The sequence below is a fragment of the Parambassis ranga genome, chromosome 3 (assembly GCF_900634625.1).
Source record: "Parambassis ranga chromosome 3, fParRan2.1, whole genome shotgun sequence".
Classification (NCBI taxonomy): Eukaryota; Metazoa; Chordata; class Actinopteri; family Ambassidae; genus Parambassis; species Parambassis ranga.
This window is the reverse complement of record NC_041024.1, coordinates 8,216,705-8,231,388: the sequence shown is the minus strand read 5'-3', so window position 1 is coordinate 8,231,388 and position 14,684 is coordinate 8,216,705. Positions and strand designations below refer to the sequence as shown.

Sequence of the window (14,684 nt, the reverse complement as noted above, 5' to 3'; positions counted from 1 at the left end):
ACAGAATGCCATCAGGGACAAAACGATGCCTTTTGTTGGAAAACGACAGCCAGTTAAGGTAACCAGACCTGTTTTAACTGTCCATTTATGATCGGCAACTTCAGAGAGCCAGCCAAGGCTTATTTTAACTGTTAAATGCAATTATACTAAGCAGAAAGAGTACTCAGAACCCAATGAGATGTGCAGATCTTCTATGTAAATTCTTATGCATGTTAAATGCTATTTTTCTGTAGAGTACATGTTTGGCATGCTGTGAACTGCAGCGTACTTGTCACCTGTATTGGTCAATAGTGCCTTAGAAATAAGCATTATGGCATTATTCTTATGTGTTCTTATGTTGTGACATTTTTTTTTGCGTCTGGTGATGTTGATTTTTTTTTAATCAGTCTCGGTCTCTAAATGTTCACTGTGAGTACAAGTAGAAAGTCTTTTAATTAGTTTTCTTTAGAGTATCTGTCAGTGCAGATGCTCAAGGTGTTAAACACTTCTAAACCTGAGAACTGCTTGTGGCCTCACAAGGTTTTTCAAACAGCTTGCAACAAGAATGTGCACTTTAACTCTTTGAGGGTTTGTTCAGGTAATTAAAATTTACCAGTCAGCGCTGTCTAAGAAATGTTCAGGGACTAACTATGATCTGTGGGGCAGACCGTTTTGTCACTCTGGATGATACTTGGACCTACCTATTGTGATCATGTCTTATGCTCCCAAAACAGCCAATAGTCTTACAGTTCTTCACTCCGCTCACAGATCCAGAGTGAAGGTGGCTGTCACCCAGGAATGTGGACTTGAATTCATCCAGCACCTTATTCACTTATTTGGCATTGTTAGACTACTATGTCCTCCCCAAAATGATGAAAGAGCTGAGTTGTGCCATTTTGACTGCGGTGATGATTTTACTGCTGCTACAAATAACAGTTCTGCATGCTCAATAACTGTTGGACCGAATGTGTTAATGTCGAAGGAATTAATTTATCATGAAGGAGTTTTTGCTCTGCTACAAAAGCGTTGCATGTTAGTAGACCTCAGGCAGGAAAGCATTTCCATTTCAAACATTCAGAGTTTGTGTGAAGTATTTGATGATACACACTTAAATGTAAAAAGTATCGTAAAGTATCTCATGTTGTAACAGATGAATGATGCTGGTAAAAGAATCTAATTTAAAATATATTCTCCTTGCAAAATATTAGACATTTTTCACATACTAGACACGGTTGGGCCATGCATGGCTTTAATTATTTGTGAAGACAGTTGAGTCAATAGGCCTGTAGAGGACTCACTGGATGCACCTGCCAACTGTGAGTGCATCTGCTAAGTTAGAGTGTGTATGAAGTCATGTGTGCGCACACACTCTCTTCTCACAGCACTTGTATTTATGTGATGCTGGCTGCTCCACCCTCACCAAGCAAGCTGGCATCGACCTTGGGGCGATGCGCTTGATCTTTGCGCACGCCTCACCTCTTAATGATAAAATGAGAAAAGTGGGTCGGAGATGTACATTCCCACCAGAAATAGTGGGAAGTTAACATCTTCAGCTGAGCACCAAGACTTCCACCTGGGAAATCATCTCTAAATAAATCAAATGAGTTTCACAAATAGGTGAGGAGCCGATGGGAGGCCCAGGTTTGCTCCTGGGAGGAATGAACAAGTCTGGATGATTAACCGAGAAATGAATGACCTGCTCGTATATCCACTAGAAACCTACTTGAGCAATCAAATGACACTAAATTAAATGCTATTTGCTATGTTGAGTCCTTTATAGAGACAGATGTTGTTTTTCATGACTATTTATTAACTCCTTTCAAGAGTTTTCAGTCATTCCTCAAAGCAAAATTGCAAACTGTATTTCAAGAATGTTTAGATCACAATGCCTTTGCAAAACAAAATGCATTGTATGTGAGAGAAACGACAACATTACAACACACACAATGTCCACCAAATTGAATCAATAGGAACATTTTGCTGCTGTTTAAATGTGTCTATAAAGGTGCAGTTTGCGAGAGAGATTGTGCTGAAAGAGTAAGATTGAGAAAGAAACCAAGCGTGCATGTGAATTAAAAAGAAATAGTAGTCACGGTGATATATTACAACTCACCAGAGTTGGGATCAGAGTTGCCGTCAGCTTCAGTCCTCTTATCAGGGGAGGCCTGCTCATAGAAGTCGTCCTGCGCCTGCACCAGAGGGAGAGGGTGTGTGAGGAGGGAGCCACTGCCTACAGGCTCGTGGTCCCCCAGACCGCTGTCACTGCAGCTCTCCTGGGAGCCATCCGGCAGGTGAAACGTGACGCGCCGCTGTGACTAGAACCAAGAGCACAAAACAGAGCCTCTGATGTTAGTGCTCTGCTCTGCCCCCTTAAAATTTAATATTTTAATTCTCACAGTGTTATTTTACACCGAGCTGGACAAGCTCATGCATGCTGTTTTATACACTGAGTTCTGATCAGGACTGCAGTGTAAATAAATTTTTTTTGTTTGAATAGTGTAAAATATACGATACATCATCTCTGCCGAGTGATTGTTGAGTAAAAAAGGCCTATTTTGGCTTGAGCCGAGATATTGATGGGGAAGGGTGTTCACACATTATAAATACAGTCACGTTTCACTGCACAATGACAACCAATAACAGCATGCAAATAAACATCATGCACTGCAACAAAATTTATCAAGGTGAAAAGTGTAAAATTTGTGAGCCTTTCATAAATACACAGCAAATTAACATATAGCGTGATTCATTTAGGCCAAGAAATGTATAAATATATAAACGGCACGCTAACATCATGTTTGTCAGGACAGCAGCAAGGGCATTTTTACAGGCTGATTGTTTAGTTTGTGTTGTCAATTTGTTTGGGTGTTGGCAAAGTCAAAGTGGCCTGCGGAGTTAGCAGAAGTCGCCCCCAGGGTGCCCTTCGTCCTGCATTCTGTGCTTTCACTGACAAGAGGAATTCCTTAGTGTGCATGTGTACCTGGGACACATCTTATAGTCCTGCTATGAGAGATATGCATGCGCTCCCACACACACACACACACACACATATGTATGCACCGTCCTTAAAGCCATCCTGATTGAATTTCCAGTTGTTAATTCCGAGTGTCTTTTCCCCTTGCTCTAATGACATTTTCCTCAGGCTTTTTCATAAGTCCAGACACAAGCCTCCAGCTAACCTTTCGTGAGCACAGAGAGGTCCCTGCCACATCCTTGGTGATGACAGACAGAGATGGGTTTTACAGTAATTATTGGCAAAAGCAAAGGTCATCCAATCTGCAGTCTAATGCAAATGACCTCATTATATATTTTAGAACCGCTCCAAAAGCATGCAACATTCAATTAAACAAAAAAGGGGAGAATAAAAAGAAAAGAAAAAGGGGGTGGTGGTGATGGTGGTGGTGCTGAGGTAGGTAGGGGTTGGAGGGTTTGTAGCCAGACAAAGGAAACTGCAGAAAAAATGCTGCTGCACATGAAGATGATAGATAGATAGATAGATAGATAGATAGATAGATAGATAGATAGATAGATAGATAGATAGATAGATAGATAGATAGATAGATAGACAACTATCAAGGTGTTGTGAAACAGTAAGAATGGTGAAATGTCACATCAGCAATTATAAAGCAGCGGATGATCAGATGTGGCATTCCGAATGAAGAAGACATGACAGGGGTAAAAAGCGCTCTCTAAAGGCCTTCCCTCCTGTGTTTGTTTATGTGACAGCTAGTGTAATACTAATTATACTGAGGTGGACCATGCTATGTGTATGCAGCATAAATGGACACAGAAGCCTTAAAGGTGACATGTTTAGTGGATCTGCACTTAATTAACAGAGGCTGCATTTGCTTTTCTTCCTACTGACGCCAAAGGAGCTGGCCGCAGGCAAGGTAACCATCTATTTGTTGGTTGCCCTGAAAGTGTCAGGCTAGCTATACTGATACTGGCAGCTTGTTTCACCACCTCTTGTCAGTCCTAAGAAAACAACAGTTTAGTGGGTAGAAGTCCTAATATGTACTTCTTATTCTAACATTGTAATACAAGGCTGCTGTTACACTGGCTTAGGTTGCTTATATGCACATGGAAGAGAAATATATGAGAAATGTGATAATACAAAAGGTTAAGACATAGTCTCTATATGACAATCAAAACAAAAAAAATCATTCAATGGAATGATGCTGTGTCATTTCCTTTGATTTCGACTTCTAACAGAGAAGGAAATGGCTTGTTATTGATCGGGTTTAGTTTGGGCTGTCAAATGCTGCTGACCTAAAAAAAAAATCTTCCTCAGTGTAGACAGATTTTGACAATAATGTATGCTGTATGATATACAAGGTGATTTTAAAATGATTTAGGCTCTCGCTGCATTTCTAGCTGTCAACTTTAAGACATGCCTTGCCTGTGTTTGTGGGTGTTTGTGCATCTGTTTATTAGTGGATTTAAGCATGTTTGTAGATATTTGTATTTCTCTGTTGCTGACAGTCACTTGTAGTAATATTAGCATAAGACCGGCTTAAACTATCCCTGCTGCCAGTTTACAAGATATTATGGCTTATCACGCCTGCTAACCCTTATTATCCGCTTGTTTTTATAATTTGCCTGACCAAACACACTCACTTTAACAAACACAAAGCAAATAGCAGCACTTTACTGGTGTAAGGTTTAAATTCCATGCAAGCCTACAATTTATCAGGCCCAGTGTTTCCCCTTGGGTCTTCAAAATGCACAATATATATATATATAGGAGAAAACTTACAGTAGATGATTGACAGCTAGTGCAGCTTAATGTATAGGTTTGTTATTATATATATATATATATATATATATATATATATATATATGTTTTCCATAAAATCATACACATACACTTCCCACACGTGACACATGTTGCCCTTGGTGTTAGAATAACAGAATCACTGCAAATAAACACTGAAACACACAAAAAAGGGATGAAAGTTTGGTTTTATGTGACAGAAAACAAACAGGAATGGGGCTTATGACTCGGAGCACGAGCTTCTCTCTGCTCCTCTGGCTTTCTCCTCCTGAGCGTGACCATATGGAGCACAGTGTGCAAGTCAAAAACAACTTCTGTGTTCTACTGTATTCCAAATGAACACTATACATTGTAGCGTTTCTAACAGGCAGTCATTTAATGAGAGGAAACACACACTCAATGTGTCCTATACACACACACACACAAAATAATGTAACCTTCTCACCACCACAAATAATCTTATCTAGCAGCAGTCTGACACCTGCGGTGAGAGAACACTTCCCACGAGTCCGTTCTCACAATCAGACCACTGAGGGAAATCAGTCAACCAGGAAAACAAAACTCCCCAAAAGATCTCTCTCTCTCTCTCTCTTTCTCTCTCTCTCTCTCTCTCTGTCCTGCTCTCTCAGTCTTTCTCCTGCTTGAGAGACCAAAGGTGCTCTGCCATCTGCTGGTCACCTTGAAAAGTACTTTTCTTTTTTTTTTTTTAACTCAAATGTAAATGTGCTTCATCACTGGCACTGATTGATCTCCTTTATATCTTACACTTCTGAAACAAGAACATGACAAAGCTGTGTTTTTTTGATAACCCTTAATTAGAATAATGTATGTTCAGGTTTGATTTTGTGTGTGTGTGTATGTGTACATTTAGGTGTCATACTCATACAGTTTTCATCCACAACCCTGATGGGCTGTAACATTCCATAAAACATCAAATAAAGTGACACATTAGCAGCTGATAGACGTTGCGTCCTGTCAACATAACATTTGGATTTTCCTTTGGGCTCATCCATAAAATGCATCACAGTCTCAGTCAGCCAAGGCTCTATTTTGATGACATAAACACAGTCAAAAACATGCCTTTTCAAACTGCTTAAAAAAAGATGAAAGACGTGAAGATAAAAAGAGTTCCCAAAAGTGTTTCTGTAAGTAACACTCAAATAAAAAGTGACAAATAAATCACAATCTCCCCCGTCTTTGATTTTGACTCTAATATTGACGTAGTCTGCTCCTGCTGCCTCTCCAGAGTCTGAGTCTGCTGCCTTCTGCTTTTCATCATTAAATCATAGCTAGGCAGTTCTGTGAAACATCTGCATTCTGCCACATCCACAATGAAGTCTGATCAGTCACTCCCTCACTCTCTGGTTCAACACAAAATATAAACACAAACACACACACACACAAAGATACATAAATCTCAGTCACATATGACCCATTTCCCAAATTGCATGCTTGGAATTGGCCCTGCAGTGTGTACGTGTTCAACAGTGGCGTGCTTTGTGTTATTTGTTTACAGAACACTGGCTTAGCATGTGATTATTAGCACAGTCCATCATTGTGACTTTTTCCTTGACTAAATGATCGTATGCTGATTTATGGAAGCAGTATGCAAATTGTGTGTTTGTTTATTTATTCATTTTCTGTCTAACCCACATATGAGGCATATAAAAAAGCATAAATCCATGTGTAGTCATACAGTCGCCTATGTTCGTCAGCAGCCTCACAGTCTCACCTGTCATCTTTCACAGATGACAGCTGCTGTGACAAGCTGTTTCTTCTTGGTACCCTCAAAATCCAATTTGTTTTCTTTTCATCTGTCTACACCTTCCTAATAAACTATATCTCATCCAACTTCTCTGCATGTGTGTAAGCAGCCCTCCTTTGTATGTGCTTGTTAAGACAATACTAGTGCTTTAGCCTAATTTGTGGTGGCCATGCTGCAGTGAAGATATCTCATTTAAATGACAAAGAATATGAAACAACACAGAACCAGACATAAATGTGTTGTTGTAATATAATACAGACATATCCAAATGAAACTGATGAGTGTAAATAGAACGCACTGACAACACACTGTAAAATTTTATTTTCTTATTTCTTGTAGCCATGTTCGGTTAGTTAGCAAATTTTTGTATAGTGTATATCAATATCTGTGTATACAGTAGACCACTAGGGGGCAGCAAAATGCCTGAAATAGCTACGAACGGCTAGCAGCGCTATTGGCGGTGTCATTATCGTGTCTCTGAGCTCACTCAAGTAAATGTTATTTACAAATGTCCAGGTAATATTTTTATAATGTATTTTTTACACAGTTAACACTTGACTTGCTGCTGCTTTCCTCCCAGATGCACAATAACTGAGTATACTATCTTGTTTTAGACCTGATCTATCGCTTCAGACATCTTTCTTTGTTACATTTTATCGAAAAAGAGTAGTCACTCAACGCATTCACTCATCGTGAACTCATACTAAAAATGGCATTGTTACCAACATCATCGACTCATTCAGAGAACACAACAAATACATTTGACCTTGAAGCACTAAGATGAATGGGGTGAATCCAACTCATACTGCAGTGATTTATACTCAACTTTCATCTTTCATCTCTGAACAAATACAAACTCAATAGATGCTGCCATGCAGTAAAGTCTTGTGGTATTACACGATTATAGCTCAGGCCCTTTTTAGTTAAAAATATACATTCCACAAAAATAAAGAAACAACTTATCAAGGATAATCTCTTCTTCCATATGGTCTGTAAGTATCTGAAGTTAGATTTAAGCCGGCACAGTGGTGGTTGAGCTAACCAAGTCTGACACTACAAGTTGCCTACAGCTAAAAACATGCAATGAATACATTGCCTAAGCATGCATGTCTAACTGTTATATACAGTAGCTCCATCTACAGATGGGAAAATCTTCCCATCTTCCTGTGGCTGTTGTGCTCAGCATCAGCAGTGAGAGGATTTTACATTTAGGTGTATGGAACCGAAGGAAGAAAATCACTAAACAGAATTTACCTGAGTAGACTCCTTCAGAATTTCATTTATAATTAATGTTATCCAACACCACCTGGGGCAAGATATGGACATCTTCCACTCATCTTTTTTTTTTCCTCTGCTCTGTGCAGTGACCTCTTACCTTTTCCGATGGATGTTTCACCACCCGCTCTCCCTACATCTCCCTTTCCTGCTTCATGCTAACTTTGGTGTGCTGTTAAATAACCTGACTCGGCTGAGTGAGAACTGTGAGACAGTTGTAGTTCAACCTGCCTCCCTCTGTGCCTTAAGCAGAGCTGAAGAAACCTGTGCAACTGCCACAGAGCATTAGCTACAAAGTTAACCGCTACTGACTCACTCATCGGTTCTACCCTCTGCCGACATCCCCAGCCATAAAATGAGAGACGCAGCAATTCTTCTCTATGTGTGTCTCCTGCATCAGGATGAAGGATTTGACACTCAGAGACAGTTAACTACAGAGCAGAGCAGGCTAGGCCCTGAGCACTGAATGGGAAAGCTTGATGTGTTTATGAGTTACAGTCCATGTGATCTTGGTTCTGCACTCAGCTGTATACGGTGAAGTCACTGTTCTGTGGCACGGTTGAAGGTGTTACCTTTTTTATTAACTCACTACAAACACGTCTTTGTCATTGAGCTAATGAAATAAATTACAAATATTAAAAGGTAATCAAAAATAAATAAAATACATCCATGTCGCATTAAAAACTACACATTTATTTGTACACGTGCAAAAATGAAAGCATAATCACAGTGTACTCTATGATTCATAATAACCTACAACCCTATTAGCTGTCATGAAATCCTATTTGTGATTCCATTACATCAAATAGGTACAGAAGCACACATTTGTTTAGTTGGATCCCTGTTTATCCTGTGGAAATAATGGCTATTTACACAGCCATGATTATCCAGCTTTGAGAGATCAAATGTAAATCGATGCAGCAGGGAGGTCTGGTTGACACTGACAACTGATGATCTAAATTTCTCTTCTTTTTTTACACTAATAAAACAGAATTGGGCATTTCTTTGTTAGTTTTCAAAAAGAGCAGACAGCCAAATTTATAATCTGACTTGATTTATTTGTGTTTATCACATTAATGATAACATCAGATGCACATTCCATGTTTTCATGTTTGTTTCTTCTATTTCTTATTGTAAGTATTCGTCTTTGTTTTTAAGCCTGAAACTGCATTTTGTTCTGTTAATGGAAATACCATTTTAAAAGAGCAGTTATCTATTATATTTGGTTGGAAATATGAAGACAGTTCATGGCATTTTTACATTATCACAGTTGTCTGATATTAAATCTGAAGCCAGCTGACTGGAAAATTAGCAAAGAGCTACTAAAATATAATGAGATGGACAACAACTGATTAGTCTGACACCGCGGCTTAAATAGAATCTGTATGTGCAGTGTAAGGAGAATGCAACAATAAAAGACAATATCCCTCACTGTTCTAACCAGGGACTTCAATTACAGCTGGAAATTAAAAGCCTTTGTTAAATTCTATACTGTAACAATTCTCTCTCTCTCTCTCTCTCTCTCTCTCTCTCTCTCTCTCTCTATTCCTCCATTATGACTTAAACAGTATGGGTAAGGGACATGCTGTAATCTCTAAAACACTTGTGTCCAGTCCCAAAAGCAGCAGATGTTCATGTCACTTGATAATGGGATGGAAGCGATAACAGAAGTGATGTTTGATGCTGAAGCACCATGGCAAGGTGTTGACAGCGCCACCAAATATCACTATCGACACCCTGCACTCGCATGTGCCAGTCGTTATGGTGTTATATGGGCCTGTAGACAAGATGTTCTGGGACCTGTGTGCATCCTACCAACATAAAAAATGTATTCTGAAGAGGTAACCAAGAGGTAACCAAGCCTTCTCTTCAAACCTTTATCCTCTTCATTTCAACGCACAACATTGGATTTGTAAAACATCAGCCATACACACCTAGCAGGAAATGAGAAACTAACCTTTTTTTAGTTGGGACAGTCACACTAAGAGAAATACAATTAAGCTCAAGCCTTAATAATTAATTTTATGGTGAATGATCTTACCAACAATAATTCTGATGCAACTAATCATCTGGAAAATAAGAATCACCCGGACCTTTTCCCATTTGTTTTGTTGCCAAGCAGCCAGCAATTTTCCTCCAACTGTTCCTAGTGAGAGCAAGGCGCCGGCATAATGCATAGTGGTGGATGGTGTCGCAGTGCATAATTTGTTTTTGTTTGTATGTGATCGCCTGCCCGTTTGCATTTTGGGAGACTGTTACAGAAAAGGAACGGTTCTGTCTCTCCTCTCTGTTTTTTTCACTGATGGAAAACCATTCAGCCAGAATGTAGACTAAAGTAGCATTTACACACTCATGTTGTACAGTGGTACATTTATAGAAATGATGACTGTATGTGGTTGTCATTGGGTCCTTGTAGTGGACCACTCTTTTTTGTTTGGTACAAGCCAGACTTTACCTTGGCAGTACCAACACGGTTTTAAAGAAATATAGCTCCTCAGTTCTGACATCAATCGTCTATAAATATGTAGAAAGAAAGAAAAGAAATGTTTGTTTTGTTTGTTAAACTTAACTGAGGAATTTAAAAGAACATCTTTTCAGAAAGATGTAAATATTTCTCTGTTTGGTTAATAATATCATATATAGCAGTAAAAGTCTGTAAAAGACGAATGTACCAACTGATAAACTGAAAAATAGATATCATTTTTCCATCCATGCTGCTAAGTTCTCCAGTAACCAACTCTAATGCTTTGTTGAGATCTCCTGTAGAGAACCACAGTGTGTATTGTCAGTATGACTGAGATCTGGCCTAGCTGCACAGGAGGGTCCCTTTACACAATGTACAGCAGTAGCAATGTTGACTTATGTTCCACTAAAAATGTGGAAAACACTTATAAAGCCTTAACAAGACAGGTGTGTCTCAACAGCATCGCTAAGTACGTGCCAACATTGCCGTCCTTTTTGTACAACACATCCTTTGACACCTGTTGAGAATCAGAACCAGCCATGACTGTGTGAAATGGATGAAACATGCACTGCATTCTCACAGCATCAAGCTCAGTTTGTTCCTTGTGTTCATGTTCCATCTTTTTGTTTTCTTCCTAGTCACCTCTCTTTTTTTTTCCCTGTGCACGATTTTGTGACCTGCTCCGTTGCAGCCTCTGTAGTGTAAGTACTTAGACCAACAGCCCGAGGCAGGATGCCCTGATTTCCCACAGCAGGAGAACGGCTTGCTCTGTGATGGCTTTGCCTTTTATAGGGGTGCTGAGGTTGTGGAGGTAGATTGATGTTCTTAATAGTTGATCTTTCTCTAGCATCACCAACATCCCTGGTGACTAATCTTTACAAGCATCTTCATCTTCCAATCATTTCAATAAAATACCCATATAACACACTTTTATTTAGCACAAATCTTCAAGGAGGAGTTTTTCTTTGATAATGGCGTTGTAGGTGAAGTCATCAGATTCAGAAATACTTTATTAATCCCAGGGGGAAATTGGAAATATAAATCTTATGGTACATTGGAAAGGGTGACATAAGCCAGCAAGGACAAACGCATAACAGATCATCTGTGAGGAGCCTTGGTCTACATTTGTAGCCATCAGGAGTTCGCAAGTCATTTTGCCAGGAATTACTTATCCAATTACAGGTAATAAAACTTCTAATACACTTCTTCTAATTATAAATTACTTTCAAAGATGTTCAGACCTTTGTCTATCATTTTAAAACAACAATAAACAAACTAAACACCAGAAAGTCATACTGTTCATTATCAAGGCGTTTCTCCTGGGACAAGGCTGAGCATAGTGTCACATTCATGTGTACAGTATCCAAACTGTAGTCCGCAGCCAAAAAAACCTTAAAATAGCACCATTTTCCCCCATTGCACCTAAAACAGCTGACTGAGTCAATTTACACACCAGTTTTAGAAGGTGTAATAGAACTCTGAGCAAGAATAAAAAAAAAGTACATCTAAGGGAAGACTGCTCCCAGCGCTTATCCCACTGTTAAAATCTGAAATCAGACTTGCTAGCATGGCAGAAAGGGAAAAAATACATTTTTGAGTGTGACAGATTGACCGGATATCAAATATTCATTCATTTTACTGCATTACAAAGCAAAGAAACCCATTTAAATCCTGTCACTTAATGCTAACAAATCCCACAATCAGAGTAAGACAGATGCCGCCTTCCTGGTTAAGGCTGCAGGCTTGTCACAACGCCCCCGTAATATGAAGGTGTCATTCCTTTTCCTCAGTAGTATTTTCAGTTTGGCACAAAGGAATGTTTTCCAAGGCATTGGGTATACACTGAAAATAATGTTTGCTGTTGAAGAATGTCCCGAAGCAATAACTTATTACACATATCTAGTGATAAAATCCCTAGAGAGAGTGAGAAAAAACCATGGATGTCAGCGAGTTACATAAGCTGCAACACAAACTCAGCTGTTTTTGTTTGTTTGTTTTTTTTATGATAGGTACCTCCATTTCTTATCCATACAAGAAAACTAAATGGCACAGACTCAAAACAAGTGATATATAAATGTTTGTAAATTTGCATGTTCTCACTTGGGACTACCCTACAACCTGCCAAATAAAATTCCAACTGGGACGCAGCACTGCTGTCATATACAGTGGTGATACATATTGGTTTTTCCTCTCACTATCCCTTGTTACCAATTTATGACAGAACAGCAAAGAAAAAAGCAAGGGATGACAGGCAGGATCAAGAGAAAAGAAATGCATGGTGAAAGTCACAATATTAGTTTAAAGAGGCGGCTGCAATATTCAAACAACCATTCACAAGGAGCTGATTCCAATGGCTCACTGGCAGCTTGTAAACAAACTTAATGTCTACAGACTGTATCACCATGAATCTCATAACCCGTCTTGGCCCCGAAGCCTTTTTTTCTCAGCCTCCCCCACAAGTCCAGTGGCTTATCACATAAACGATTATTGACTGCTTTGCAAGTCATCAATACCATCAGTGCAGTTTTACATATGGTAAGCCCCGCAACTTCATCATAGTAAGCCAGCAGAGGCAGGGAGCTAAAAGTAGCTATACAGCCACATTTAATGAGAATAAAAGGGGTCAGGAGAGGTTTTATTCTGCAGGACTGTGCATGTTGAATTACTGTAAATGAGAATAGTCTGTTGCAAGTGTCCAGATTTACCTCATCATGCATTCCTGGATATATCCGCTAAGACACTTTGAAGGTAAAACAAAGGGCAGAGCTTTCTAGTATTAACAGTACACTGCTAAAAAAAACCAAAACAAAACAAAAGCTCACGTAACATGGCTGTGTGATGGTGCAACGTATCGGTATATAAAATGGTGCCTCAGGTCTTGCAGCTGAGCCAAAACAACTTAATGGATTAATTGGGAACCAACAGAGATAATTAGGCCTTTGGGGTTGTATGATTCCACCCCTCGTCGACTGTTGCCTCAGAACTGTGATGTAGTGCGTTCCTGCTGTGTAATCGAGATAATTAGCAAGAATGTTGTGTCACTGTCCAAAGATTAGCAAAAGGGAAAGGCCAAACAAGGCTCATTAAAATGTGGTTCTAACCTTAGAGACTTGATGGGATTTATTTCAGGACACAGGTTGTGTCTTGTTTTCGTTTACCTTATTCATGTACTTAACGAGACATAAAGCAGATTTTTTTCCCCCCTCATCTTTTGACACGCATTGTTCTCTACGTGATCAGACAGCACAGTTTAAGGGAAGGAACCCAGCCTTTGGCTTCGCACCCATTATCTAGTGTCCACATAAAACATTGTATGCGTCAACATCATAGCCCACAATAACAACACACTACTGTCATATATTTGTTTTCCCTGAGGAGAAATTACTATGGATAGCTAGCTGTTAGCTGAGACTAACTGAGCCAGGGCTTCAGTTGTTTACTGTGCTCCTATTATTGGATGCCAAGGTGTCCTTCTGTGAGGCTGACAGGCACTGAGTAGTAGGCCAAATTGATTGGTCTGCTCTTGCCCACCAAAAGGACCTGAACTCAATTTGCTTGTGATGGCTTCAATTTCCTGGCTGGACAAAATCCCCCCACTCCTCTCTCCCTTGCTCCTGCTCTCACTTACTCTCTCTCTCTCTCGCTCTCTCTCGCAGCATCCCTTCCTCGCTCAAGAGCTGTCATTTAATTTCATTACTCAACAGGGGAGGTTCATGCCCTGTCACAGTTTGTGTCTTTCGTCCCTCAGTCTGTTCACATGAACCTTACCACCAAGAGTAACAGGAAAGAAGGGCTTGTTTGTAACATGGTGGTTGTTTTAGCATTTCATAGAAAGGAATCATTTGCAGTTTTTGCCTGTCAACATTCAAAGCCAAACTTCATAAGCTATATTTTCATTTTTTTTAAAAAAGAAAAAAAGGTTGGAGGCTTGATTACACTTCTGCCCTATAGATGAAAAAGAAGCAAAGGACTAGAATTTTAACAAAGAAGTTCTTTTAAGGAGTGAAAACAAAGACATAATACAGAAATAATCCACTTATTGCGCGGCCTTCATTTAAGTGAGGTGTGTATTAAAAAAAAGTGGTGGACGGATATTTTACAGATCGGTTTTGTGTCATTATTTGTGGCAGTATTGAAGTGGATCAGGAGAAAACCATCAAAAGTTGGACTAATTTAGGTCTTGCTTTACAAAGCTTATTTTCTTCCACATCATTTCTCAGTAGCAAAGGCCCAATTTGCTTCAGCCAACATACTGTAACAACATTTCATAAACTAATTTCAGATGCACATAATGCCCACACGGTCAACGGCTGATTAGAAAGGAAGCAGGATCTAACACTGGAGTCGAGCATAGAGGTCTTTGAAGTGATTACCTTACATTTTTGGCTCTGCTTTTGTTGCTTTAAGATAAACATGCAGAGCCACTC

At 39.4% G+C, this 14,684-nt stretch overlaps 1 protein-coding gene across 2 annotated transcripts in view; it reads right to left on the bottom strand.

Moving 5' to 3' along the window:
• The window catches only part of pcdh9 (protocadherin 9), a 167,723-nt gene that overhangs the window by 47,661 nt on the left and 105,378 nt on the right, over positions 1-14,684 (bottom strand). The window contains exon 4 of one of the 2 annotated variants that reach the window (XM_028402624.1): positions 2,093-2,294. In XM_028402624.1, coding sequence (XP_028258425.1) covers positions 2,093-2,294 — 202 coding nt within the window. The remainder of the gene's footprint in view (positions 1-2,092; positions 2,295-14,684) is intronic. The other variant, XM_028402625.1, reaches the window with a different exon arrangement.